General features: G+C 49.9%; 1 protein-coding gene across 1 annotated transcript in view; it reads right to left on the bottom strand.

Annotated features, from left to right (window-relative positions):
- The window catches only part of LOC140481047 (arf-GAP with Rho-GAP domain, ANK repeat and PH domain-containing protein 1-like), a 181,416-nt gene that overhangs the window by 92,636 nt on the left and 61,713 nt on the right, over positions 1-27,067 (bottom strand). The window contains exons 3-6 of the mRNA XM_072576641.1: positions 17,156-17,295; positions 6,843-6,949; positions 3,945-4,042; positions 1,160-1,339 (exon numbers count right to left, since the gene is read on the bottom strand). Of these exons, the coding sequence (XP_072432742.1) occupies positions 1,160-1,339; positions 3,945-4,042; positions 6,843-6,949; positions 17,156-17,295 (525 nt within the window). The remainder of the gene's footprint in view (positions 1-1,159; positions 1,340-3,944; positions 4,043-6,842; positions 6,950-17,155; positions 17,296-27,067) is intronic.

The raw sequence follows: 27,067 nt of genomic DNA, 5'->3' as shown, positions 1-27,067 counted from the left end.
GACAGTTCAGAATAACAACAACAATGAACCGCTGGTGCTGGAAATCTGAAACAGGAATTCTTGGAGAAACTCAGCAGGTCTGGCAGTATGTGTGGAGAGAGAAAGCAGAGTCCACGTTTCAGGTGGAGTGACCCTTCATCGGGTCTGAAGAAGAGTCTTCAAAACATTAACTCTGCTTTCTCTCTCCACAGACGGCGCCAGACCTGCTGGGTTTCTCCAGCAATTTCTGTTTTTGTTTAAGAATCAATGTATGGTGGGTCTGGAGTCACATGTAGGCCAGACCAGGTAAGGACGGCAGATTTCCATCCCTAAAGGACATCACTGTCCACTCTAAGGATGGGTTTTTCCTGACAATAGTTTCATGGCCATAATTAGATTCCCAATCACAGGTTTCTTTTTATCGAATTCACATTCCACCATCTGCCACGGTGGGATTGGTAGCTGGGTCCCAGAATGACTCTCTGCGTTATCGATCCAGTGATAGTATCACTCATCCATCACCTCAAGAACAGAACATGAAAGAGGGAACCTACGTCCCTTTTTGGGGGATGGGGAGTGTGGGGTTGCTGAGAACAAGGGGGTAAGACTTTCCACTCTAAGCCAGGCCACCATTAGGAAAGGTTTCCTCACAGCAGGAAGCGGGAATCAGGAGCACCTTGCTCCAGAAAATCACGGAAGTAACAGCCAAGTGGTATTATCACTGGACTGTTAATCTGGAGGCCCAGGTAATGTTCTGGGGATCTGGGTTCGAATCCCAGCACGGAATATGGTGGAACTTCAAATCAACTTTTTCAAAGTCTGGAATCAAGCGATAACCATGGATCCATTGTCAATTGTCTGAAAAGGCCCCATCTGGGTCACAACTCCCCTGTAGGGAGGGAATTTTACCCAGTCTGGCCTACATATGGCTCCAAACCCACAGCAATGTGGGTGACTCTCAACTGCCCTCTGGGTAATTAGGGGTGGGCAATAAATGCTGGCTTATCCAGTGACGCCCTCAACCCGTAAATGAATGAATTTAAAAAGCCTCTGATTTCAGGACAGAGATTGACATTTCTACGCTGCCCTCGAATGACCTGCCCCTTCTACCTCAGTCGGTGATCCACGTGCGGCCTCCACCCCCCCCCCCCTTGTGCCCCACCCCGAGCTCAGTGCTTACCCCTGCGGGGGGTTCTTGTCTAACCAACCCGCTTTGATGAGGGGGCACAGCTGGCTGGTGTCGAGGCCCTGCTTTAGGCCCAGCTGCTCCTGCCCCTCATACACATTGCCCTGAGAGGGCAGGCCACTGTCCACTCTCAATCCAGACACGCTCAGATCGTCAGAGGTGGAGCCGGGGGTGCTGCCAGGAAAAACAGAACACAAAAAACAGAATCACGTCAGCTGACAGGAAATGGACAGCACTGTTACAAAACACAACCATTTCCCTCCCTTCAAAGGGTCCACACGTCCCTCACCACAATGGGAAGTGGTCTCTGTCTCACACACACACTGTCCCTCTATGTCTCTCCCTCTCTCCAGTCTTTGCCTCACTCTCTCTACACCTTTCTAATGTCTCTCCCCCGACTATACCCTCCACCCACCTCAGTGCCCCACCACTTCTCTCTTGCCCCCTACCCCTCTCTCTCTCCCCGTTATTCCTGCTCCCTCTCTTAACCTCTCCCCCCATCTCTCTTTGCGCATTACTATTTCTCCCCTCCCTCCCCCTGTTCCCCCCTTTCTCTCTGTCTCTCTCTCTCTCTCTCTCTCTCTCTCTCTCTCCTCATCCTGTTTTTTTGATGGAGGGATCAGTAACCAGAGGGAGAAGGATTTAAGGATGTTTCGAACGGGTGTGAGGGAAAAACAGTGTTTGCCCGGAGGGTGGTGGGGACCTGGAGTTCACTGCCTGTCAGGGTGGGAAAGGCAGAAACCCTCCTCACATTGACAAAGGATTTGGATGTGCACTTGTGATATCAAAGTACACAAGGCTATGGGCCACATGCTGGGGAGTGGGATTAGAATAATTAGGGGGTTGGTTTTGACCAGTACGGATTTGATGGGCTGAAGGGCAGCTTTCTGTACTGTAGATCTCATGAACTGCCTGACAGGCAATATCCAGCATCTAGCTGGACACAAACCAGTCAAAAACTCTTGTGGATAATTTATTAACAACTCAGTCCTACAGCTCCTTCCAGCCCCAGTGCTCCTGATGAATAAATGGGCTCCGACAATTAATGGCCATCTTCTTAATCTTAGTAGACAGGCAAAAGGCTGGGGGAACAAAGCAAGCCAGGCAGCACCAGGAGGTGGAGACATCGACGTTTCAGGTATAACCCTTCTTCAGGAACCCGAAACGTTGACTTCTCTACCTCCTGATACTGCCTGCCTTGCTGTGTTCCTCCAGCCTCCTGCCTGTCCCTCCTGATACTGCCTGCCTTGCTGTGTTCCTCCAGCCTCCTGCCTGTCCCCCCTGATGCCGCCTGCCTTGCTGTGTTCCTCCAGCCTCCTGCCTGTCCCTCCTGATGCCGCCTGCCTTGCTGTGTTCCCCCAGCCTCCTGCCTGTCCCTCCTGATGCTGCCTGCCTTGCTGTGTTCCTCCAGCCTCCTGCCTGTCCCCCCTGATGCCGCCTGCCTTGCTGTGTTCCCCCAGCCTCCTGCCTGTCCCTCCTGATGCTGCCTGCCTTGCTGTGTTCCTCCAGCCTCCTGCCTGCCCCCCTGATGCCGCCTGCCTTGCTGTGTTCCTCCAGCCTCCTGCCTGTCCCCCCTGATGCCGCCTGCCTTGCTGTGTTCCTCCAGCCTCCTGCCTGTCCCCCCTGATGCCGCCTGCCTTGCTGTGTTCCTCCAGCCTCCTGCCTGTCCCCCCTGATGCCGCCTGCCTTGCTGTGTTCCTCCAGCCTCCTGCCTGTCCCCCCTGATGCTGCCTGCCTTGCTGTGTTCCTCCAGCCTCCTGCCTGTCCCCCCTGATGCTGCCTGCCTTGCTGTGTTCCTCCAGCCTCCTGCCTGCCCCCCTGATGCCGCCTGCCTTGCTGTGTTCCTCCAGCCTCCTGCCTGATGCCGCCTGCCTTGCTGTGTTCCTCCAGCCTCCTGCCTGTCCCCCCTGATGCTGCCTGCCTTGCTGTGTTCCTCCAGCCTCCTGCCTGTCCCCCCTGATGCTGCCTGCCTTGCTGTGTTCCTCCAGCCTCCTGCCTGTCCCCCCTGATGCTGCCTGCCTTGTTGTGTTCCTCCAGCCTCCTGCCTGCCCCCCTGATGCCGCCTGCCTTGCTGTGTTCCTCCAGCCTGTCCCCCCTGATGCCGCCTGCCTTGCTGTGTTCCTCCAGCCTCCTGCCTGTCCCCCCTGATGCTGCCTGCCTTGCTGTGTTCCTCCAGCCTCCTGCCTGCCCCCCTGATGCCGCCTGCCTTGCTGTGTTCCTCCAGCCTCCTGCCTGTCCCCCCTGATGCTGCCTGCCTTGCTGTGTTCCTCCAGCCTCCTGCCTGTCCCCCCTGATGCCGCCTGCCTTGCTGTGTTCCTCCAGCCTGTCCCCCCTGATGCCGCCTGCCTTGCTGTGTTCCTCCAGCCTCCTGCCTGTCCCCCCTGATGCCGCCTGCCTTGCTGTGTTCCTCCAGCCTCCTGCCTGTCCCCCCTGATGCCGCCTGCCTTGCTGTGTTCCTCCAGCCTCCTGCCTGTCCCCCCTGATGCCGCCTGCCTTGCTGTGTTCCTCCAGCCTCCTGCCTGTCCCCCCTGATGCCGCCTGCCTTGCTGTGTTCCTCCAGCCTCCTGCCTGTCCCCCCTGATGCCGCCTGCCTTGCTGTGTTCCTCCAGCCTCCTGCCTGTCTACCTTGGATTCCAGCGCCTGCAGTTTTTTTGTCTGTTCTTAACCTTAACACATTAACAAACTGTCCAGGGTGCTGAAGGAGACAGGGGGAGCAGATTGAATGCAATGGACATTCCCTCACGATAAACATTTCTCGCACACAGGAAGAGGAACATACTTGCTTAACGTCATCTCGTAATCCTCGGCATTGTCGTCATCACTGAAGAAACTGCTCGGGCTCTCGCCAGTACTGCTCTGCTCCGGGTCAGTCACATCCTGTTAAACACCAAAGGCCACATTTACTTTTGTTGAAACAATGAGTACAGCCCAGAGCTTTTCGTGGTTCCAGTCAGACACAGGACGCAGACCAGTTCATCACACAATTCAGCCTTCCATCCACGGACTCTGTCTACACTTCCCACTGCCTCTGGATAGCAGCCAAGATCAAAGACCCCAGTCAGACTCTCCCCCACCCTCTGCCAGAGGGCAGAAGATACAGAAGTTTGACAACACGTGCTAACAGATAGAAGAACAGCTTCTTCCCCGCTGTTATCAGACTTCTGAACGGACCACTAATATATTAGAGTTGATCTTTCTCTGCACCTTCTCTGTAGCTGTAACACTATACAGAGGAACCTCGATTATCCGAATATTGGATTATCCAAAGGAGATCTCAAGTTCCCGATGGAAACATTACAAAGCTGTGTTTCCAACACTGATCGGGTTGATTGTTTACAGTGATTAAAAGTGAACTCAGCTTACTGAAATGCAGCCGAGAACAGTCCTGGACTGATGAGAGTCCAGGTACTGTCTCCAAATGACTGGCCTCTCGCCCCCTCTCTCTCCTCGCAGTTCTACACAGGGGTATAGCCTAAACCGCTCCACCTCAACCTTCCCCAAATAATCTCTCCAACATTGTTCTGTACAGGAATTGCAGGTGTGTGTGTGTGTGTGAGATTTTGAGACCAACCCCCCAAATGCAGCAGTAGACTTACTGTTGGTGTCCAGTCTGGCAGGGGAAGGGGGGGTGGGATGGACATGGGGGTGGGGGAGCACAGGGAGGCTGGGTTGGATGGGGGTGCGGCATTGGATGGGGTTGGGGGTGTCAGAGGAGTGACATGGTCTTGCGCGCAGTGTGCCGCTGCCTGGTCTCCTGAACGGGGAGTGGACTTAGCAAATGCTCGCTCGCTGTGTCAATCCCGTTGAACTGATTGGGGGCGGGGGGGGGAACACATTGGTTTCAGCAATGCTGCAGGTCCCTTACACACACGTGTGTGCCTGCTCAGAGATAAACCGAGAGATAGAGCGCGAGGCAGGCAAAGCGAGGAGAAAGGAAACTTCAGAAAACTCCGAGCCCCAGAGGAAAGGCGGTGAATCAATTAACCGAATAATCAGTTATCCAAATGAAACAGTGCCCACCCATCTTGTTCAGATAATCGAAGTTCCTCTGTATTCTGCATTCAGTTCTATTACCCTGATGTACATACGTATGGTATGATTTGGATGGATAGCATATAAACCTTTTCACTGTATCTCAGTACATGTGACAATAATAATTAGAACTAGGTCAATGTAAACTTGTTAACACACAGAAAGGTCAACCTAGCGAAACGAGGCCATTCATTCTGTGATCTGGATCTCTTATAGATCAGATTGCCTACAGTGTGGAAACAGGCCCTTCGGCCCACCAAGTCCGCACCAACCCTCCGAACAGTAACCCACCCAAACCCATTTCCCCCTGACTAATGCACCTAACACGATGGGCAATTTAGCATGGCCAATTCACCTGACCTGCACATCTTTGGGAGGAAACCCGAGCACCCGGAGGAAACCCACGCAGACATGGGGAGAATGTGCAAACTCCACCCAAGGCTGGAATCGAACCTGGGACCCTGGCGCTGTGAGGCAGCAGTGCTAACCACTAAAGACACCATTTAGTCCCACCTCCTAGATTCTTTTTCCAGACTCCAGCATTATTCCCCTTCAAATATTTCTCCTATTCCCTTTTGGAAAGTTCCTGCCCCAGCCAGAACATAGCAACTTCCCATAAGAGGCTCTTGTTTATTCTTTCACAGGATGTGGGCATCAGTGGTGAGGCTGGCACTTGCTGCCTGTCCCTAATTGCCCTTGAGCTGAATCACCAGGAGGCCATTCAGCCCCTTGGACCTGTACTAGCTCTGTTCCCAGAGTGGTTCACTAGGGTCAGTTCAGGTGGCAATGAAAGCTTAACCACGTGGGTATGAGTCTGGAGTCACACCTCAGCCAGGCTGGAAGATAACCCTCCTTAAACAGACAGTAGTGAACCAAGTGGGCTTTTTCCCACTTGGACCCATGGCCATCATTAGACCCTTAATCCAGAAACTTGTTGAATTCAAATTTCACCATCTGCCCTGGCGGGATTCGAACCTGGGTCCGCAGGACATTCCCTGGGTCTCTGGAATAGCAGTCTAGTGATAATACCACTCAGCCATCACCTCCCCCTCTGAACTGCTGCTGTATTGACAGCACCTTCACCTTCTCCCATCGTCATCCTACACCCTCTTCGGAAAAAGACTCACTCAGGACTCCAAACATTAGCTGTTTTTCTCTGTCTCCACAGACAGTTACTCCAGCACTCGGAGTTTGTGCAGAAAACAACAAATACTGGAGATTACAGCAGGTCAGGCAGCATCCATGGAGAGAGAGCGAGCTAACGTTTCCAGTCCAGATCACTCTCATCCTGAAATGTTAGCTTGCTCTCTCTCTCTCTCTGCGGACCCTGCCTAACCCACTGTGATCCCCAGCATTTGTCGTTTTCAGTGCAGATTCCAGCCTCCGCAGTAACTTGCAGTGACATTAGGAACAAAGACAAGCAGTCTGAAACTGGATGACATTTTGAATGGTTGCAAATCACAGACCAATGTGAACTTCAGCAGTAACCTGCTCCTACTCTCTGTAATCCTGATTGACAGTATTGTGCATTTGTAATCCTAGCACAGACATGATGGGCCGAATGGTGTCCCAGTGCCAACCCGCGATGCTATGGGAGTTCAATGTGAAGGAGGGGGTAGGGCAGGATTTTGAGACGGTCACTCACCGAACAGGGAGTCTGGCAGGAGCTGTCCTTGTCCCCCATTCCGAGCGGGAAGCAGATGCTGCTGTTGGGAAATGACTCACATCGCGACTGCTCCACAGGCTGGGAATCTGTCTCAACACAAAGGGAGGGACAGCACACAGGGGTTAAACACACCGAACAGCCACACAAAGCCGCTAACTGTCAGACATTGGGAGCTTTCTCTCAGTAAGGGTGGGAGCTCATGGAGTTCTCCAGTATACAACGTGGATCGAGGGATAACGATTAGACAGCGAGGATACCACCTGCTCCCCTTCAACATACCCCGCGTGAACCCCTTTACCTCAATCTGTGCTCAATCCCACCCTCAGGACAGTGCAGCTGCCCGGGTACTACAAAGTGACCCCGTGCTCGATTCACTGGAGGCGAGGTCTCGGACGCTCGGTGCTCTGACTCTGTGAGGGTCCAGCTGACACGGTGAATCGAGTACTGCCAACACCACGGCCTACTTCCTCTTTCAGCCCTCACGCTTTCCGGGCACAGGGGATAGAACTTGCATTCTGATAGCACCTTACACAGCCCTCTGGACATCTCCCCAGCCAGCCAGTCAGAAGCATCCCCCAGGAGCTAAAACAGTGCAGCCGGGGTGCTGTCAGGTAGCAATCCCAACAGGCAGAATGTGCACAGCAACATTCCCACAACCCTCCTGGATGCCTCCATCGATATCCACCAGGAATCGTACTGGTCTGGCTCCCACAGGATGTGAATGGACAGCTCCAGAGTGACCCGAACAGAGGGCACACCAGTCCTTCTGGAGGCAGTTACTGCCGTGCCAATGTTGTAGCCCTTTCTCAACACAACCACAGAACTTCCCTCAATGCGCACTGTTACGACAGCCTTGAGTCACGCTCACTGTGTAGTTTAACCCGTGAGCTACCTCACTGAGTCAAACTGGAACAAGAGGAGGCCATTCGGCCCTTCAAGGTTGCTCCACCATTCCATACGATCATGGCAGATCATCCAATGCAGTCCCCTGTTCTCTCTTTCCCCCTTTAGCCCTGAGAACTCTACTAACTCCTTTTTGAAAACATTAAATATTTTGGCCTCAGCCTCTTCCTGTGACAGAGAATTCCCCAGGCTCCCCTCCCCCCTCTCTGGGTGAAGACATTTCTCCCTCATCTCAGTCTGAAATGGCCTACCCCATATTCTGAGACTGTGACCCCCTGGTTCTGGGCTCCCTGGTCATTGGGAACATCCCTCCTGTGTCTACCCTGTCTGGTCCTGTTAGTATTTTATACGTTTTTATGAGCTCCCCCTCATTCTTCCAATCCCCGGTGAATATAATCCCAACCAATCCGGTCTCCCCTCATACATCAACCCCGCCATCCCAGGAATCAGTCTGGGAACCCCCTCGCTGCACTCCCTCCATCACTGGAACATCCTAAACAGCTCCAACAAATACTCAAGAAGCTTGACACCACCCAGGGTAAAGTAACCCACTTGACTGGCACCACATCCACAAACACCCACCCCCTCCACCTCCAACCTGGTCTGGCCTACATGTGACTCCAGACCCACAGCAATGCAGCTGCCCTCTGGGCAATAAATGCTGGCCTCACCAACAACGCCCTCATCCCGTGAACCTTTTAATAAAAACATGCTCTGAGGAGGTCTTCTGGGGTAGTGGGTACTGTCCCTACCTCAGAGGCAGTAGCTCAGGATTCCAGGACATGACAGCCAAAGTGGGTGTGTTGATCATGTGTCCAATAGCAGGGATTAAGAGCAGGAGAAATCCCTGGTCCACTATGTACTGGAAAGAGCAAGGAGCCTCTATCATCACCACCTTTCACTCCAGGCTGCAACATACTTGTAAATGTGGATGTTGTCACTCTCACAGGAACAGCAGTAGGCCATTCAGCCCCTCGAGTCTGTTCCACCATTCAATGGGATCATGGCTGATCTGCGGCCTAACTCCATATCCCTGCCTTTGGCCCACATCCTTTAATACCATTATTTAACTAATGTCTGCATGGGTTTCCCCCAGGTGCTCCGGTTTCCTCCCACAGTCCAAAGATGTGCAGGTCAGGTGAATTGGCCATGCTAAATTGCCCGTAGTGCCATTAGGTGCATTAGTCAGAGGGAAATGGGTCTGGGCAGGTCACTCTTCTGAGGGTCAGTGTGGACTGGTTGGGCCGAAGGGCCTGTTTCCACACTGTCGGGATTCTAATCATCAAAAGAAAACCTGTCTCAGATTTAAAATTAACAACTGATCCAGCATCCACTGTCATTTTTGGGACAGAGTTCCAAACCTCTCCCACCCTTCGTGTGTACAAGTGCTTCCTAACATCTCTCCTGAGCTGTCTGGCACGAATCCTCAAGACTCTGCCCCTTGATCTAGAATCCCCACCCAGTGGGAACAGTTGATCTTGATCTATCATGCCTTTATTGTAACATATTGAAGACCTTGATTAGGTTACCCCTTAACCTTCTAAATTCACAGGAAAATGGACCTAAATTTGTATAATCTCTCCTCATAACATAACCCCTGAAGTCTAGGTGTCATTCTTGTCAACCTACACTGTATTCCCTCCAAGACCAATCCATCCTTCCTGCAGTGTGGTGCCTAGACCTGCTCACAGTGCGCCAAGTGGGGGATTCGAACCAAGGATTTGTATAACTATAGCATAACCTCCATGTCCCCAGACGTCAGGTCTCTAGTTAGAAAGGGCAGTATTCCATTAGCTTTTTGGTTATTTTCTGTACCTGTTGATGATATCTGAAAAGATCTCAGCGCCTGGACACCCAGGTTTGTCACTCCCTGAGTGAACTGTAACCCACAAGCATTTACCTGACATCAATTAAAACAAGAGTCAATAAATGGCCCGAAGCATTGACCCACCCGCTCCTCAATGCTGTCTGACCTTCTGTGCTTCTCCAGCTCCACACCTATTGACTCTGCTGTCCTCATTGTTTCCAAATCAAACAAACCAGCTCTATAAACAGAGACAACTTCAACGGCACTCCCGTCAGAACGCAGCAATCACCGTTCCCGGCAGGGACCCCCCCCCTCCCAATAATAGCTGCCAAAGGCCGGAGGAGAACGCATTCAGCCGGGGAGTGTTGCGGATGGGCCAAACCTTCTGAGCAGTGAACGGGCGCATTTTTCCGCGGGATCGGAGCTGTTGCCGGCCAGCATTTGTACACTCATCAAACCTGGAGCAGAAGCAGACCATTCAGTCCATCCAATAAGATCACAGCTATGGGCCCTCTTGTGGTGTCCTGGTAATGTCCCTATCCCTCGACCAGGAGGCCTGGGTTCACGTCCCCCCTGCCCCAGACATGTGTAGTAATATCTCTGGACAGGCTGATTAGAAAAAAAGAGGTTTCTTTCCTTTTATAAAATACAGTCACAGCCGGTCTGTTTAATTATGAATTCCACGTTCCCATCTCGTCCCAATAATCCTCGATTCCTCGACCTGAGAAGAATCTCTACAGGGAATATTTAACCGCTCCCCCCCCCACCTCTACCAACCCCTGAGGCAGAGAGCTTCCAAAAGGATTCTGGGTAATCCAAGATAGAGTGTGGGAAAAATTTCTGGCTGTAAGAGCTGCTCCTTTTTTTTGAGGTATTTTAGGTGTTGGAGGTGATTTCCTCGAATTCCAGGAGCAGCAATTACTGTTTTATATGCTGTTGCATTGTTTTGGAACTTTGGAAAAAGAAGTCAAACCAACAGCAGTTTTAAAAGGGAGAAGAGCAGGCAAAGGAAGCACATAGTGAGGACAGTGCAGGAGACGGGGGGGGGGGAGGGAGAGAGAGAGAGAGAGAGAGAGAGAGAGAGAGAGAGAGAGAGAGAGAGAGAGAGAGAGAGAGAGAGAGAGAGAGAGAGAGAGAGAGAGAGAGAACCTACACAGTTAGTGCCTTTGCTGTTTGAACTTGTGTATCACTGGACAGCGGAGTGCATCTGGGAAAATTAACAGTGAATTTCACAACGAATCTTGGAGGAACTGATGGGCGAAGTTCACGGCACAGAATCAGATAAGTTAATTGTTGTTTTTAAGTGTGGCCTACAGAGATTCTGCAGGAGTGAGTAGAGTGGGTCCTTTCTTGATTATATGTTTTTGGAGATAGGTCTCTTCATTAAACTTAAAATATAAGCCATCGCTATTAATTTAACCTGGGGCAGTGTTTGCAGAGGAATAAGATGGTGTTATTTTCTGGGTCTGTAGATTGTGAAGGAGCAAAAATGGCCTTTGCAGTGATATGTATTTCTTGTCAGGTGTGGGAGTTTAAAGAGAGTTTAAGGGTTACTGCGGATTACATCTGCCATAAATGCTGTTGGATGCGAATCTTATCAGATCGAGTGGATCAGTTGGAGAGACAGATAGAAGCGATGAGGAAGTTGCAACAGCAACAGTATGTGATGGATGGCATTTATAGGAAGGGGGTGGGGGGGTGTCTCAGATACAGTCACATAGATGGGTTAACTCCAGGAAGGATAAGAGAGGTAGGCACCTAGTGCAGGAGACTTTTGTGGATATACCCATTTCAAACAGGTATGTTGTTTTGGAAAATGTAGGGGGTGATGGATTCTCAGGGGAATGAAGCACGAACAGATAAGTTTCTGGTATTGAGACTGGCTCTAATGCAACGAAGGGTCCGTCGGGTTCCAAGAGATCAATTGTGTTTGGGGATTCTGTAGTCCGAGGTACAAACAGACGTTTCTGTGGCCAGCAGAACGGTGTGTTGTTTCCTTGGTGCCAGGATCCAGGATGTCTCAGAGAGGGTGCAGAATGTTCTCACGGGGGAGAGGGGCCAGCAGGAGGTCATTGTCCACATTGGAACCAACAACATAGGAAGGGAAAAGGTTGAGATTCTGAAGGAAGATTAAAGAGAGTTAGGCAGAAATTAAAGAGAGTTAGGTCCTCAAGAGTAGTAATATTTGGATTACTCCCGGTGTTACGAGCTAGTGATGGCAGCAATAGGAGGATAGAGCAGATGAATGCATGGCTGAGGAGCTGGTGTATGGGAGGAGGATTCACATTTTTGGATCATTGGAATCTCTTTTGGGGTAGAAGTGACTTGTACAAGAAGGACGGATTGCATCTAAATTGGAAGGGGACTAATATACTGGCAGGGAAATTTGCTAGAACTGCTTGGGAGGATTTAAACTAGTAAGGTGGGGGGGGGGGGGAAGAGGTGGGACCGAGGGAGATAGTGAGGAAAGAGATCGATCTGAGACTGGTACAGCTGAGAAAAAAAGTGAATCAAATATTCAGGGCAGGCAGGGACAAGGTAGGACTAATAAATAAAAAACTGCATTTATTTCAATGCAAGGGGCCTAACAGGGAAGGCAGATGAACTCAGGGCATGGTTAGGAACATGGGACTGGGATATCATAGCAATTACAGAAACATGGCTCAGGGATGGGCAGGACTGGCAGCTTAATGTTCCAGGATACAAATGCGACAGGAAGGATAGAAAGGGAGGCAAGAGAGGAGGGGGAGTGCCATTTTTGATAAGGGATAGCATTACAGCTGTGCTGAGGGAGGATATTCCCGGAAATACATCCAGGGAAGTTATTTGGGTGGAACTGAGAAATAAGAAAGGGATGATCACCTCATTGGGATTGTACTATAGAACCCCCAATAGTCAGAGGGAAATTGAGTAACAAACTTGTGAGGAGATCTCGGCTATCTGTAAGAATAATAGAGTGGATATGGTAGGGGATTTTAACTTTCCAAACATCGACTGGGACTGCCATTGTGTTAAAGGTTTAGATGGAGAGGAATTTGTTAATGTGTACAAGACAATTTTCTGATTCAGTATGTGGATGTACCTACTAGAGAAGGTGCAAAACTTGACCTACTCTTGGGAAATAAGGCAGGGCAGGTGACTGAGGTGTCAGTGGGGGAGCACTTTGGGGCCAGCGACCATAATTCTATTAGATTTAAAATAGTGATGGAAAAGGATAGACCAGATCTAAAAGTTGAAGTTCTAAATTGGAGAAAGACTAATTTTGACGGTATTAGGCAAGAACTTTTGAAAGCTGATTGGAGACAGACGTTCGCAGGTAAAGGGACGGCTGGAAAATGGGAAGCCTTCAGAAATGAGATAACAAGAATCCAGAGAAAGTATATACCCATTAGGGTGAAAGGGAAGGCTGATAGGTATAGGGAATGTTGGATGACTAAAGAAATTGAGGGTTTGGTTAAGAAAAAGAAGGAAGCATATGTAAGGTATAGACAGGATAGATCAAGTGAATCCTTAGAAGAGTATAAAGGCAGTAGGAGTATACTTAAGAGGGAAATCAGGAGGGCAAAAAGGGGACATGAGATAGCTTTGGCAAATAGAATTAAGGAGAATCCAAAGGAGATTTACAAATATATTAAGGACAAAAGGGTAACTAGGGAGAGAATAGGGCCCCTCAAAGATCAGCAAGGCAACCTTTGTGTGGAGCCGCAGAAAATGGGGGAGATACTAAATGAATATTTTGCATCAGTATTTACTGTGGAAAAGGACATGGAAGATATAGACTGTAGGGAAATAGATGGTGACATCTTGCAAAATGCCCAGATTACAGAGGAGGAAGTGCTGGATGTCTTGAAACGGTTAAAGGTGGATAAATCCCCAGGACCTGATCAGGTGTACCCGAGAACTCTGTGGGAAGCTAGAGAAGTGATTGCTGGGCCTCTTGCTCAGATATTTGTATCATCGATAGTCACAGGTGAGGTGCCGGAAGACTGGAGGTTGGCAAATGTGGTGCCACTGTTTAAGAAGGGTGGTAAAGACAAGCCAGGGAACTATAGACCAGTGAGCCTGACCTCGGTGGTGGGCAAGTTGTTGGAGGGAATCCTGAGGGACAGGATGTACATGTATTTGGAAAGGCAAGGACTGATTCGGGATAGTCAACATGGCTTTGTGTGGGAAATCATGTCTCACAAACTTGATTGAGTTTTTTGAGGAAGTAACAGAGGATTGATGAGGGCCGAACGGTAGATGTGATCTGTATAGACTTCAGTAAGGTGTTCGACAGGGTTCCCCATGGGAGACTGATTAGCAAGGTTAGATCTCATGGAATACAGGGAGAACTAGCCATTTGGATACAGAACTGGCTCAAAGGTAGAAGACAGAGGGTGGTGGTGGAGGGTTGTTTTTCAGACTGGAGGCCTGTGACCAGTGGAGTGCCACAAGGATCAGTGCTGGGCCCTCTACTTTTTGTCATTTATATAAATGATTTGGATGCGAGCACAAGAGGTACAGTTAGTAAGTTTGCAGATGACACCAAAATTGGAGATGTAGTGAACAGCGAAGAAGGTTACCTCAGATTACAACAGGATCTGGACCAGATGGGCCAATGGGCTGAGAAGTGGCAGATGGAGTTTAATTCAGATAAATGCAAGGTGCTGCATTATGGGAAAGCAAATCTGAGCAGGACTTGTACATTTAATGGTGAGGTCCTAGGGAGTGTTGCTGAACAAAGAGACCTTGGAGTGCAGGTTCATAGCTCCTTGAAAGTGGAGTCACAGGTTGATAGGATAGTGAAGAAGGCGTTTGGTATGCTTTCCTTTATTGGTCAGAGTATTGAGTACAGGAGTTGGGAGGTCATGTTGCGGCTGTACGGGACATTGGTTAGGGCCACTGTTGGAATATTGTGTGCAATTCTGGTCTCCTTCCTATCGGAAAGATGTTGTGAAACTTGAAAGGGTTCAGAAAAGATTTACAAGGATGTTGCCAGGGTTGGAGGATCTGAGCTACAGGGAGAGGCTGAACAGGCTGGGGCTGTTTTCCCTGGAGCGTCGGAGGCTGGGGGGTGACCCTATAGAGGTTTATAAAATCAGGAGGGGCATGGATAGGGTAAATAGTCAAAGTCTTTTCCCTGGGGTCGGGGAGTCCAGAACTAGAGGGCATAGGTTTAGGGTGAGAGGGGAAAGATATAAAAGAGACCTAAGGGGCAACGTTTTCACACAGAGTGGTACATGTACGGAATGAGCTGCCAGAGGGAATGACAGAGGTTGGTACAATTACAATATTTAAGAGGCATCTGGATGGGTATATGAATAGAAAGGGTTTGGAGGGATATGGGCCAGGTGCTGCAGGTAGGACTAGATTGGGTTGGGATATCTGGTCGGTATGGACGGGTTGGACCGAAGGGTCTGTTTCCGTGCTGTCCATCTCTATGACTCTATGACTGACACAACTTTCTGAGAGAAAAACAATACCCCTCATCTGTGTCCTGGGAGGGTGACCCCTAATTGTAAAACAGCAACCCCTGGTCCTGGGCTGACCCACAAGGGGAAACATCCTTTCCCACATCCTCTATGTTTAGACCATTCAGGATCACAATCAGGTTACCCCTCAGTCTGTCCTAGCGCTCCTCATAGACAGTCCACTCACTCTATCTATCAATCCAGTAAACCCTCTCTGAACCAGCTCCAATATACCTACAACCCTCCTTAATAACAGTATTTGAGATGTGGTCTCACTAATGCTCTGCATAACTGAAGCAGAACATCCTCACTTTCATGTTCAATTCCTCTTGTAATAAAGGACAGCATCCCATTAACCTTCTTAATCATTAGCTGAACCTGCATTCTATCTATTTGTCACTCATGCACCGAGATCCCTCCCCGTCTCAGAATCTTACACTTGTTCTCCGTTTATTATGACACTCTGCTTTTCCATTCCTCCAGCCGAAGTGAACAACTTCATATTTTCCCACATTATACTCCACCTTCCAGAGTTTTGCCCATGATCTCAACCAGTCCCTATCCATCTGCAATCACATACAGACACACACACATAATCAGATATGAAGATACAGAGGCGCACACACACAGACACATGCACAAAATCAGACACACACGGGCACACACACAAACAGACACAAAATCACACACACACACAGACGCACAAAATCACACACACACAGATGCACAAAATCAGACACACACAGACGCACAAAATCAGACACACACAGACGCACAAAATCAGACACACACAGACGCACAAAATCAGACACACACACACGATATCAGATACAGACAGACACACAAGACACAAAATCAAACAGTCAGACACAAACATATAGACACACAAAATCAGGCACACACAGACACACACACACACACAAAATCAGACACATACACACAGACACAAAACATCAGACATGCAGACAGACAGACAACCCCTTCCATCTTGAGTGGTACCAGCCACTGTAGCTCCCATGCTCACTCCCCTCGCCCTCAGTGAAGTGAGCGGTGCCTTGCTCAGATCCCTTCAGTGGGCACTCAAGGGTTAATTATATATTAGTGTGGGTCTGAACTCCCGTATGAGCCAGACCAACTATGGACAACAGTTTTCCGTCGTGTAAGTAAACTCGGTGGGTTTTTACACCAGTTGGTATCTGAGCACTATTACTGGGACTAGTTTAAATTCCGCAATTTATTCATTTAATGCGGTGGGATTTGAACTGGTATCCCCAGGGCAATAGCCTAAGTGCAGTGACAATGCCACTAGACCAGCCTCCCCATGCGACAGCAGCCCTGTCCCCATGCCAGCTGATGTTACGGTAGGGACTTCACTGAAATGTGCCAAATGCCTGATTGCAACTTGCAGTGAATGGTCTTTGCCGACGGACTGAGCTCTGGAGGAGGTGGAGGTCACTCTGGAAGAGTTGTTCCTGAAACTGCTGCCCCCAAACTTGGCAGGGTGGGGGGTGAGAACAGTGGTTCCCCTCACCTCATGCACACTGGGGTAAAAACAATGACTGCAGACGCTGGAAACCAGATTCTGGATTAGTGGTGCTGGAAGAGCACAGCAGTTCAGGCAGCATCCAACGAGCACAGCCTGGGCTACAGATTCAGTACCAGTGCCACGGCATCCACTGAGTATTTAATTTCAATTAATTAATCTGGAATTGAAGTCTCGTCTCGGTGATGGTCACCATGAAACCGTCATCGATTGTCATAAAAACCCAACTGGTGGCCAACACGGAAGGAAATGTGTCATTGTTACCTGACCTGGCCTACACGTGACCCCAGACCCACAGCAATGCCCACTGTGATGGTCCAGACAAACGCACCACTCAAGGGGCAATGAGTGATGGGGAGTAAATGCCCACATCCTACAATAGGATCCAGAAAAGAGCCAACAGGGTTAGCAGAACGCCTTTGCCCCACCTCACCCCCAGCAAGGTGAACAAAGCTACAAGTGAACCCTCAAATCACACAGATCACACAGACACACAGACACACAGACACACAGACACACAGACACACAGACACACAGACACACAGACACACAGACACGAGTAGAAGGACAACAGTGCACTACTCACTAAAGACCGGGAGGTCAGGAAGTGCTGGCAGATTGCAGTCAACACCGCACTGTGCGATTGCCAAGGGCTGAGCTCGTGCAGGAACCGGAGGGGACTTGAGGTCCGTCCGACACTCATTCACGTTCACACTGCCCACACCACTGAAAGGCAAAGGGAAATAATCCAGTTACATTCCGAATTACCTCACCAAGACACTCAGCAAACCCAGCTGGATGTGATAGCGACACAGAACTGCCTCTACACTCCCAGGACAGGGACAGACAGGGTCAGATACAGAGTGAAGCTCCCTCTACACTGTCCCCATCAAACACTCCCAGGACAGGGACAGCACAGGGTTAGATACACGGTAAAACTCCCTCTACACTGTCCCCCAAACACTCCAAGGACAGGTACAGAAAGGGTAAAGCTCCCTCTACACTGTCCCCATCAAACACTCCCAGGACAGAGATAGGATGAGATTAGATAACTGGACAATAAAATCTCCCAGTTTCGGTGAGAATCCGATCTGGGAAGCAAAACCAGTGAGTTAGTGACTCCCTCTAACCACACTTTGAAAAACAAATCCAAGCGAATAAAAGGGGACAGTCCTGATTTCTATCCACAGCAGAGTAAGTGTTGCTGCTGTTTACATCTATATTTATTCCGGACAAACACTTCAGTATCGTTAATGACAAAATTACAAAAAAACCACAACAGGAAAACACTCACTGCCCAAAAAGCTAAACCTGAATTCTATTTATTTCTCTTTGGATTCTCTGTTTGAGTTTGTCAAGTGGATAGGCTTTCATTTCAAACATCATTCTTTCCACATCCCCATCACTGACCCTACACCCCCATTTAATCCCCCTCCCACTACCTGGTGTACACTCTCCCCCCATCACTGACCCTACACTCCCATTTAATCCCCCTCCCACTGCCCGGTGTACACTCCCCCCCACCCCCCCCCCCCCCCCCCCATCACTGACCCTACACCCCCATTTAATGCCCCTCCCACCGCCCCGTGTACACTCCCCCCCCATCACTGACCCTACACTCCCATTTAATCCCCCTCCCACTGCCTGGTGTACACTCTCCCCCCCCATCACTGACCCTACGTCCCCATTTAATCACCCTCCCCACTGCCCTGTGTACACTCCCCCCCCATCACTGACCCAACGCCCCCATTTAATCCCCCTCCCACTGCCCTGTGTACACTCTCCCCCCATCACTGACCCAACGCCCCCATTTAATCACCCTCCCCACTACCCTGTGTACACTCTCCCCCCATCACTGACCCTACGCCCCCATTTAATCACCCTCCCCACTGCCCTGTGTACAGTACACTCTCTCTGTAGATGTTGGGATGGGTGTTGCAGTTGAGGGGTGTGACACAGTGACAGAAATTCTACTGGAAGGTTGGAACTTGCTAAGACCGTAGTAAGACAAGAAATAAGACCAGGAGGTGGCCATTCAGCCCCTTGAGCCTGCTCCCCCATTCAATAGGATCACAGCTGATCCCACATTCCTCACATCCACTTTCCTAACCCTTTCCCTATAACCCTTGATTCCCCGACTGATCTCTCTCAGCCTTAAATATCCACAAAGACTCTGTCCCCACAGCTCTCTGTGATAAGGAGTTCCAAAGACTCACAACCCTCAGAGAAGAAATTCCTCCCCATCTCAGTCTGAAATTGGTGCCCCTTTATTCTGAGACTGTGCCCTCTGGTCCTAGACCCTCCCATGAGGGGAAACATCCTCTCAGCATTGACCCACTCAAGCCCCTTAAGAGCCCTGGATGTTTCAGTGAGATCCCCTCTCATTTTTCTAAACTCCAGGGAGTAGAGTCCCAACCTGTTTAACCTTTGTTCAGAAAACAATCCCTCCCCATCCCAGGGACCAGCCTAGTGAACCTTCTCTGAATTGCCTCCAATGAAATGATATCTTTCCCTAAATAAGGGATGGGAACAGCTCACAGTGCTCCATCAGTGACCTCCCCAGCACCTTGTACAGTTGCAGTAAGACCTCCCTGCTCTTATACTCTGATCCACAAACGTGTGGAGTTTGCACATTCTCCCCGTGTCTGCGTGGGTTTCCTCCGGGTGCTCCAGTTTCCTCCCACAGTCCAAAGATGTGCAGGTCAGGGCGAATTGGCCATGAGAAATTGCCCATAGTGTTAGGTGCATTAGGCAGAGGGAAATGGTCTGGGTGGGTTACTCTTCAGAGGGTCAGTGTGGACTTGTTGGGCCGAAGGGCCTGGTTCCACACCGTAGGGATTTTAATCCAATCTAATCTTCATTTCAAAGGGATTAGGTTCCCTACAGTGTGGAAACAGGCCCTTTGGCCCAACCAGTCCACACCGACCCTCCGAAGAGTAACCCACCCAGACCCATTCCCTATATTTACCCTGACCTATGAACCCTTGAATTCCGTGGGCAATTTATCTCACCTGCACATCTTTGGACTGTGGAAGGAAACCCACGTAGACACGGGGAGAGTGTGCAAACTCCACACAGACAGTCGCCTGAGGTTGGGATCGAACCCAGGTCCCTGGCACTGTGAGGCAGCAGTGCTAACCACTGAGCCACCCAACCTAAAGGCCAACATTTCCCCATAATCCTTCCTAAATTCCTGCTGCCCCTGTGTGCTAGCTTTCTGTGTTTCATGCATAAGCTCCCCCCCCCCACCCCCCCCAGCCCTTTGCGTTGCACCTTTCAGCAGTTGCTGTCCATTTTAAAGACAGTTACATCCAGAGCAGGGCCCCTTTTTGTCGGGTAAATACAGAGCATTTGGAGAAATAGAACATAGAACATAGAACAGTACAGCCCAGAACAGGCCCTTCAGCCCACGATGTTGTGCCGACCATTGATCCTCATGTATGCACCCTCAAATTTCTGTGACCATATGCATGTCCAGTAGTCTCTTAAATGTCCCCAATGACCCTGCTTCCACAACTGCTGCTGGCAACGCATTCCATGCTCTCACAACTCTCTGTGTAAAGAACCCACCTCTGACAGCCCCTCTATACTTTCCTCCAACCAGCTTAAAACTATGACCCTTCGTGTTAGTCATTCCTGCCCTGGGAAATAGTCTTTGGCTATCGACTCTATCTATGCCTCTCATTATCTTGTATACCTCAATTAGGTCCCCTCTTCTCCTCCTTTTCTCCGATGAAAAAAGTCCGAGCTCAGTCAACCTCTCTTCATAAGATAAGCCCTCCAGTCCAGGCAGCATCCTGGTAATCCTCCTCTGAACCCTCTCCAAAGCATCCACATCTTTCCTATAATAGGGCGACCAGAACTGGACGCAGTATTCCAAGTGCGGTCTAACCAAAGTTTTATAGAGCTGCAACAAGATCTCACGACTCTTAAACTCAATCCCCCTGTTAATGAAAGCCAAAACACCATATGCTTTCTTAACAACTCTGTCCACTTGGGTGGCCATTTTAAGAGATCTATGTGCCTGCAAACCAAGATCCCTCTGTTCCTCCACACTGCCAAGAATCCTATCCTTAATCCTGTACTCAGCTTTCAAATTCGACCTTCCAAAATACATCACCTCGCATTTATCCAGGTTGAACTCCATCTGTCACCTCTCAGCCCTTCTCTGCATCCTGTCAATGTTCCGCTGCAGCCTACAACAGCTCTCTATACTGTCAACAACACCTCCAACCTTTGCGTCATCTGCAAACTTGCTGACCCATCCTTCAATCCCCTCATCCAAGTCATTAATACAAATTACAAACAGTAGAGGCCCAAGGACAGAGCCCTGTGGAACACCACTCACCACTGACTTCCAAGCAGAATATTTTCTGGAGACACGTCACTGACCAGACCCTGACTGATGCCAAAATATAATGAGCGTGGGTGAAAACACGAACCGAGGGGGGATGGTGTTTCTATGTCTTGTTTTCAGCAGAGTACCTACTTCCTCCCTCTCATACCTCAATTCACACTCATTCACATCGCAACCTCTCTTTCGTAGAATCATAAAGTCATCCAGCATGGAAAGAGACCCTTCAGTCCAACCAGTCCATTCTGAACATAATCCCAAACTAAACTAGTCCCACCTGCCTGCTCCTGACCCATATCCCTTGAAACCTTTCCTATTCATGTATCCATCCAAATGTCTTTTAAATATTGTAACTGTACCCACATCCCCCACTTCCTCAGGAAGTTCATTCCACACATAAACCACCCTCTGTGTATAAAACATTTACCCCTCATGTCTTTTTAAATCTTTCTCCTCTCGCGTTAAAAATGTGCCCCCAGTCTTGAAATCCCCCATCCCAGGGAAAGCACAACACTATCTCTACCTCTCATTATTTTATAAACTTCTATCAGGTCGCCTCTCAGCCTCCTACGCTGCAGTGAAAAAAAGTCCCAGCCCATCCAGCCTTTCTCGATAACTCAAACCTTCCGCACCCAGCAACATCCTGGGAAATATCTTTGGAACCGTCTCCAGCTTAATAATATCCTTCCTGCAACTGGGTGACCAGAACGGGACACAGTATTCCCGAAGAGGCCTCTCCACACCAGGCAGTAACTTAACTTTCACACTGACCCTCCACACCAACTGTCCTCACGGAAACATAGAAAATAGGAACGTCCTTGTTTAAGAAGGGAGGGAGGCAGAGGACAGGAATCGACAGGCCTGTTAGTCTGACCTCAGTGATTGGGAAGGTTTTAGCATCCATTATTACGTATGAGATTGCAGAGTACGTGGAAGTGCACGGCTTCATCAAGGAGAGGGTCATGCCTGACAAATCTGGTTGAATTTTTCGAGGAGGAAATGAGCAAGTTAGACAAAGGAGACCCAGTGGATGTGATCTATTTGGATTTCCAGAAGGCCTTTGACAAGGTGTCACACAGGAGGCTGCAAAATAAGGAAGAGCCCAATGTGTTCGGGGCAAGATACTGGCCTGGATACAGGATTAGCTGACTGGCAGGAGGCAGACAGTGAGGATAAAGGGGTCTGTTTCAGAATGGCAGCCAGTGACTGGTGGAGTTCTGCAGGGGTCTGTATTGGGACCATAGCTATTCACATTATACATTAACAGTCTGGACGGAGGAACTGAGGGCACTTTTGCTCAGTTTACAGATGACACAAGGATAGGTGGAGGGACAGATAGTGGTGAGGAAGTGGGGAGGCTACAGAAGGACTTGGACAGGCTGGGAGAGTGGGAAAGGAAGTGGCAGATGGAATACAATGTGGGAAAGGGAGAGGTTACTGTAGGAACCGAAGCTGTCCTTCCTGAGAACTGCGAGGAACAATGTCAGCCCCTCGTTGGCTCAGCTAAAAGATGTTCACCCACCCTGGTTGGTCAGTGGCTGCAGATAACTTCGGATTTCTAGCTTCTACATTTCCCGGATTAATTTCAGTGGCCACAGCAACGTGGGGGGCCTCTGAACTGCCCTCTGGGCCACTAGGAACTGGCAACAATTGCTGGCCCAGTCAGTGACAGCCACATCCTGTCAGCGAGGGAACAAAGAAACCTCCACTCAACAAGACGTGGCCAGAGTTGGGGTAGAGTCGCCATTTTGAAACATTGGTGTTGCCACACACAATACCTCTCTCACCTGTCCAGCAGGGGGCACTTTCACAGGTGGCAGTGCTGGCTATTTGCAGTAGCTGTGTAACTGAGGATTGGCTCTTGAAAACCAACTTGATCCCACCCTGAGCTACAAAGAATCCAACCAGTCGAAGAAGAGGAAGGACATTGCACGAAAATGCAGAGTTTTGCAGTTCCATGGGGAGCACGGTCCCTGCAGCAGAAGGTCGGGGGGATCCACATCAGGATCATTGGTCAGTTGCCGTGGGAACCAAGAATTCAGTTTCAGATTTCATCTGGACTCTGGAGCAGAGCTGTGTGCTCTGGGGGATGATGTGTTTGATTAGCTCATCAGTGAACACCTTCAATCACTGAACCACAGGCCCCAGGTTAATTGGCGGCTTCTTTCAAAGCAACTCCTACCTGATGACAAGGTCATTAAGGAGCCTCGTTAGTCTTGCAAAATCAGGTTGATTAAGGGAGGCGGTGGCCCAGTGGTTAGCACTGCTCACTCACAGTGCGAGGGATTCGGGTTTGATTCCAGCCTCGGGCAACTGTCTATGAGGAGTTTGCACATTCTCCCAGTGTCTGTGGGGATTTCCCCCCACAATCCAAAAATGTGCAGATTAGGTGGATAGGCCATACTAAGTTGCCCAATGTTCAGGGATGTGTAGCCATAGGAAATGCTGGACGAGAGATAGGGTGGGATGACCTTCAGCGGGTCAGTAGCAACTCAATGGGTCAAATGGCCTACTTCCACACTCGAGGGATGGGTAATCAATGCTGGCCCAGCCAGTGACCCCACATCACATTAAAAAGTATGAACATAATTTTCTTCATTTTTTTTTAACATTGTGCTCAGCAACTCAATAAACAAACCCCCGACAGGAAAGAGGGACAGTTTGGAAGTGTCAATACTCAACACATCTGGGGATGTTAATTTTCACAGCATCTGTTCGCTTGAATTTCTGGAATATTCCATCATCCAACTCCCCAGCCCCATTGGTCAAACTGCCTTCCCCCTGATACTGACCCATACACCCTCACTGTCCCCAGCACAACCCGGGGCACCCAGTGGAAACAAATGTGGGACAGAGAATCACCGGGGCACAGGGCTGTCCACTGGTTACAGAGACATGGGGCTGGGGTGGGGGTTTAACTGAGGGTCTCTGCGCCACAGGGGGGGACGAGATACCTTCCGTTGGTGTGGGTACTGAACCCACGATGGTGGGAAACACTAGATCGCACACAAGCCCATCCAGCCGACTGCCTGCAAGTGATGTCAGTGCAGGCATGGATGGGCTGACTGGCCTCCTGGGTTGTAACAGTCTGCAGCTTTCCTGCACACTCCGACCTGACCTCCCGGACAATCACCGGAATTGGAACCAGGGTTACAGGCCAAATCACAGGCAACAGGACCAGGATGTCGACCATTCAGCCCATCAATCCTGCTCCATCAACAATACTATCATTGCTTTGCGCAAAAGTCCCACTCTCTATATCACATGACAGCTTGAGAGCCCAGAGATCAGCCTCTCCCAGCAGTCACAACACAACACTTGACCACAGAGCATCCCCAAACCTGAGGGGAAAAGAATTCCCAAGGTTCATAACTCTCTCAGTGAAGATACTTCTCCCCATCTGCAGGCAGAAATGACTCACCCCTCTACCTGAGACAGTGCCCTCCAGGTTGTAGATTCCCCAGTCACTAATCACTGCCGAGAACAGAATTACCAGAATTACCGTACCTATAAATACATTGCAACACAAATACAACACTGACCCTCCGACAGTGCGGCGCTCCCTCAACACTGATCCTCCGACAGTGCCCACTCCCTCAGCACTGACCCTCTGACAGTGCGGTGCTCCCTCAGCACTGACCCTCTGACAGTGCGGCACTCCCTCAACACTGACCCTCCGACAGTGCGGCACTCCCTCAACACTGACCCTCCGACAGTGCGGCACTCCCTCAACACTGACCCTCCGACAGTGCCCACTCCCTCAGCACTGACCGTCTGACAGTGCCCATTCCCTCAGCACTGACCCTGTGACAGTGCGGTACTCCCTCAGCAATGACCCTCCGACAGTGCGGTGCTCCCTCAGCACTGACCTTCGGACAGTGCAGCACTCCCTCAGCACTGACCCTGCGACAGTGAGGCACTCCCTCAGCACTGACCCTGCGACAGTGAGGCACTCCCTCAGCACTGACCCTGCGACAGTGAGGCACTCCCTCAGCACTGACCCTGCGACAGTGAGGCACTCCCTCAGCACTGACCCTGCGACAGTGAGGCACTCCCTCAGCACTGACCCTCCGACAGTGTGGAGCTCCCCCAGCGCTATCCCACCGAAAGTGCAGCATTGCCTCAATACCAACCCTATAACATGTATATGATGGACACAGACAGTCATGTTATGAGCAGATATAGGCCATTCAGCCCGTTGATCATGCTGACCCACACACTGGAATTGTGGCTGGTCAGCCCTCGATTCCTCAGGCTGTACATCTCTATGGCTCTATTACTGAGGTAAACAGAGATCTATTTACCTCAGTCTTAATGTTCAATGACCCTGTGACTCCTCTCCTGAGGCAAACTTCCAAAATCGTACGACAGAAGATTTTTCCATCATCTCCTCCCAGAAGGGGTGACCCCTCACTGTCAATCAGTGACCCCTAAATTAAGGACTGACTCACATGGGAACATATTGTTTCCTCAGCCACTTTGTCATGTCATCCCTCTCATCCCAGGTATCAATCTTGAACCTCCTGTATGCTGCCTGAAGAGCATAAAACCATGAGGTGTAGCAGCAGGAGTAGGCCATTCAGCCCATCATGTCTGCTCCTGCAATCAATGAGATTGTGACTGCTCTGATAATCCTCAACTCCACTTTCCTGCCATTTCCCTGAAACCATGGAGTCCAGTACTGACTAAAAGTGTATCAGCCTGGAATAGACTAAACGACCCAGACTCTGTTGTTAAGAAATCCAGGGAAAGAGGAAATTCTTCCTGATCGCTGTCTTAAATCAGCAACCGCTCAGAATCATTTGGTCCCAGAGATGTACAGCACAAAACAGACCCTTTGGTCCAACCTGTCCATGCCAACCAGATATCCCAACCCAATCTAATCCCACCTGCCAGCACCTGGCCCATATCCCTCCAAACCCTTCCTATTCATATACCCATCCAAATGCCTTTTAAATGTTGTAACTGTACCAGCCTCCACCACATCCTCTGGCAGCTCATTCCATACACGTACCACCCTCTGTGTGAAAAAGTTGCCCCTTAGGTCTCTTTTATATCTTTCCCCTCTCACCCTAAACCTATGCCCTCTAGTTCTGGACTCCCCCACCCCGGGGAAAAGACTTTGCCTATTTATCCTATCCATGCCCCTCATAATTTTATAAACGTCTATAGGGTCACCCCTCAGCTTCCGATGCTCCAGGGAAAACAGCCCCAGCCTGTTCAGCCTCTCCCTGTAGCTCAGATCCTCCAACCCTGGCAACATCCTTGTAAATCTTTTCTGAACCCTTTCAAGTTTTGCAACATCTTTCCGATCGGAAGGAGACCAGAATTGCACACAATATTCCAACAGTGGCCTAACCAATGTCCTGTACAGCCGCAACGTGACCTCCCAACTCTGACCAATAAAGGAAAGCATTCCAAACGCCGCCTTCACTATCCTATCTACCTGTGACTCCACTTTCAAGGAGCTATGAACCTGCACTCCAAGGTCTCTTTGTTCAGCAACACTCCCTAGGACCTTACCATTAAGTGTATAAGTCCTGCTAAGATTTGCTTTCCCAAAATGCAGCACCTCGCATTTATCTGAATTAAACTCCATCTGCCACTTCTCAGCCCATTGGCCCATCTGGTCCAGATCCTGTTGTAATCTGAGGTAACCCTCTTCGCTGTCAACTACACCTCCAATTTTGGTGTCATCTGCAAACGTATTCTAAGACAATGCCCTCTGGTCCTAGACAAGGGGAAACAGCCTTTCTGTATCTCCCTCTGTCAGGTCCCTGAAGAATCCCGTCTGCTTCGATTCAGTCGCTTCTCATTTTTCTAAACTCCAATAAGTACAGACCCAACCTCCTCACCCTCTCCTCATCAGACAGTCCCTCCAGACCATGGATCAGCAGAGTGAAGCTTCTCTGGTCTGTCTTCAACACCAGGATCTCTCTCCTTGGGTAGGGAGACCAAAACATTTTACAGTCTTACATTCAAATTGTTCCTTGCATAAGGAGATTGAAGCTGCACTGATCAGGAGATCTGCTCACACCAGTGCTCTGTAAGACTGAGTCAGAATCCACAGGAGACTGGGCAGTGCTCGGGAAGCTCGTGATCTCAAATAAACCTGTCGGACTATAACCTGGTGTCGGGTGACTT

This window comes from Chiloscyllium punctatum, chromosome 9, assembly GCF_047496795.1.
Source record: "Chiloscyllium punctatum isolate Juve2018m chromosome 9, sChiPun1.3, whole genome shotgun sequence".
Taxonomy (NCBI): domain Eukaryota; kingdom Metazoa; phylum Chordata; class Chondrichthyes; order Orectolobiformes; family Hemiscylliidae; genus Chiloscyllium; species Chiloscyllium punctatum.
The sequence above is the reverse complement of the archived record's forward strand: the minus strand, read 5'-3'. Positions and strand labels throughout refer to the sequence as shown.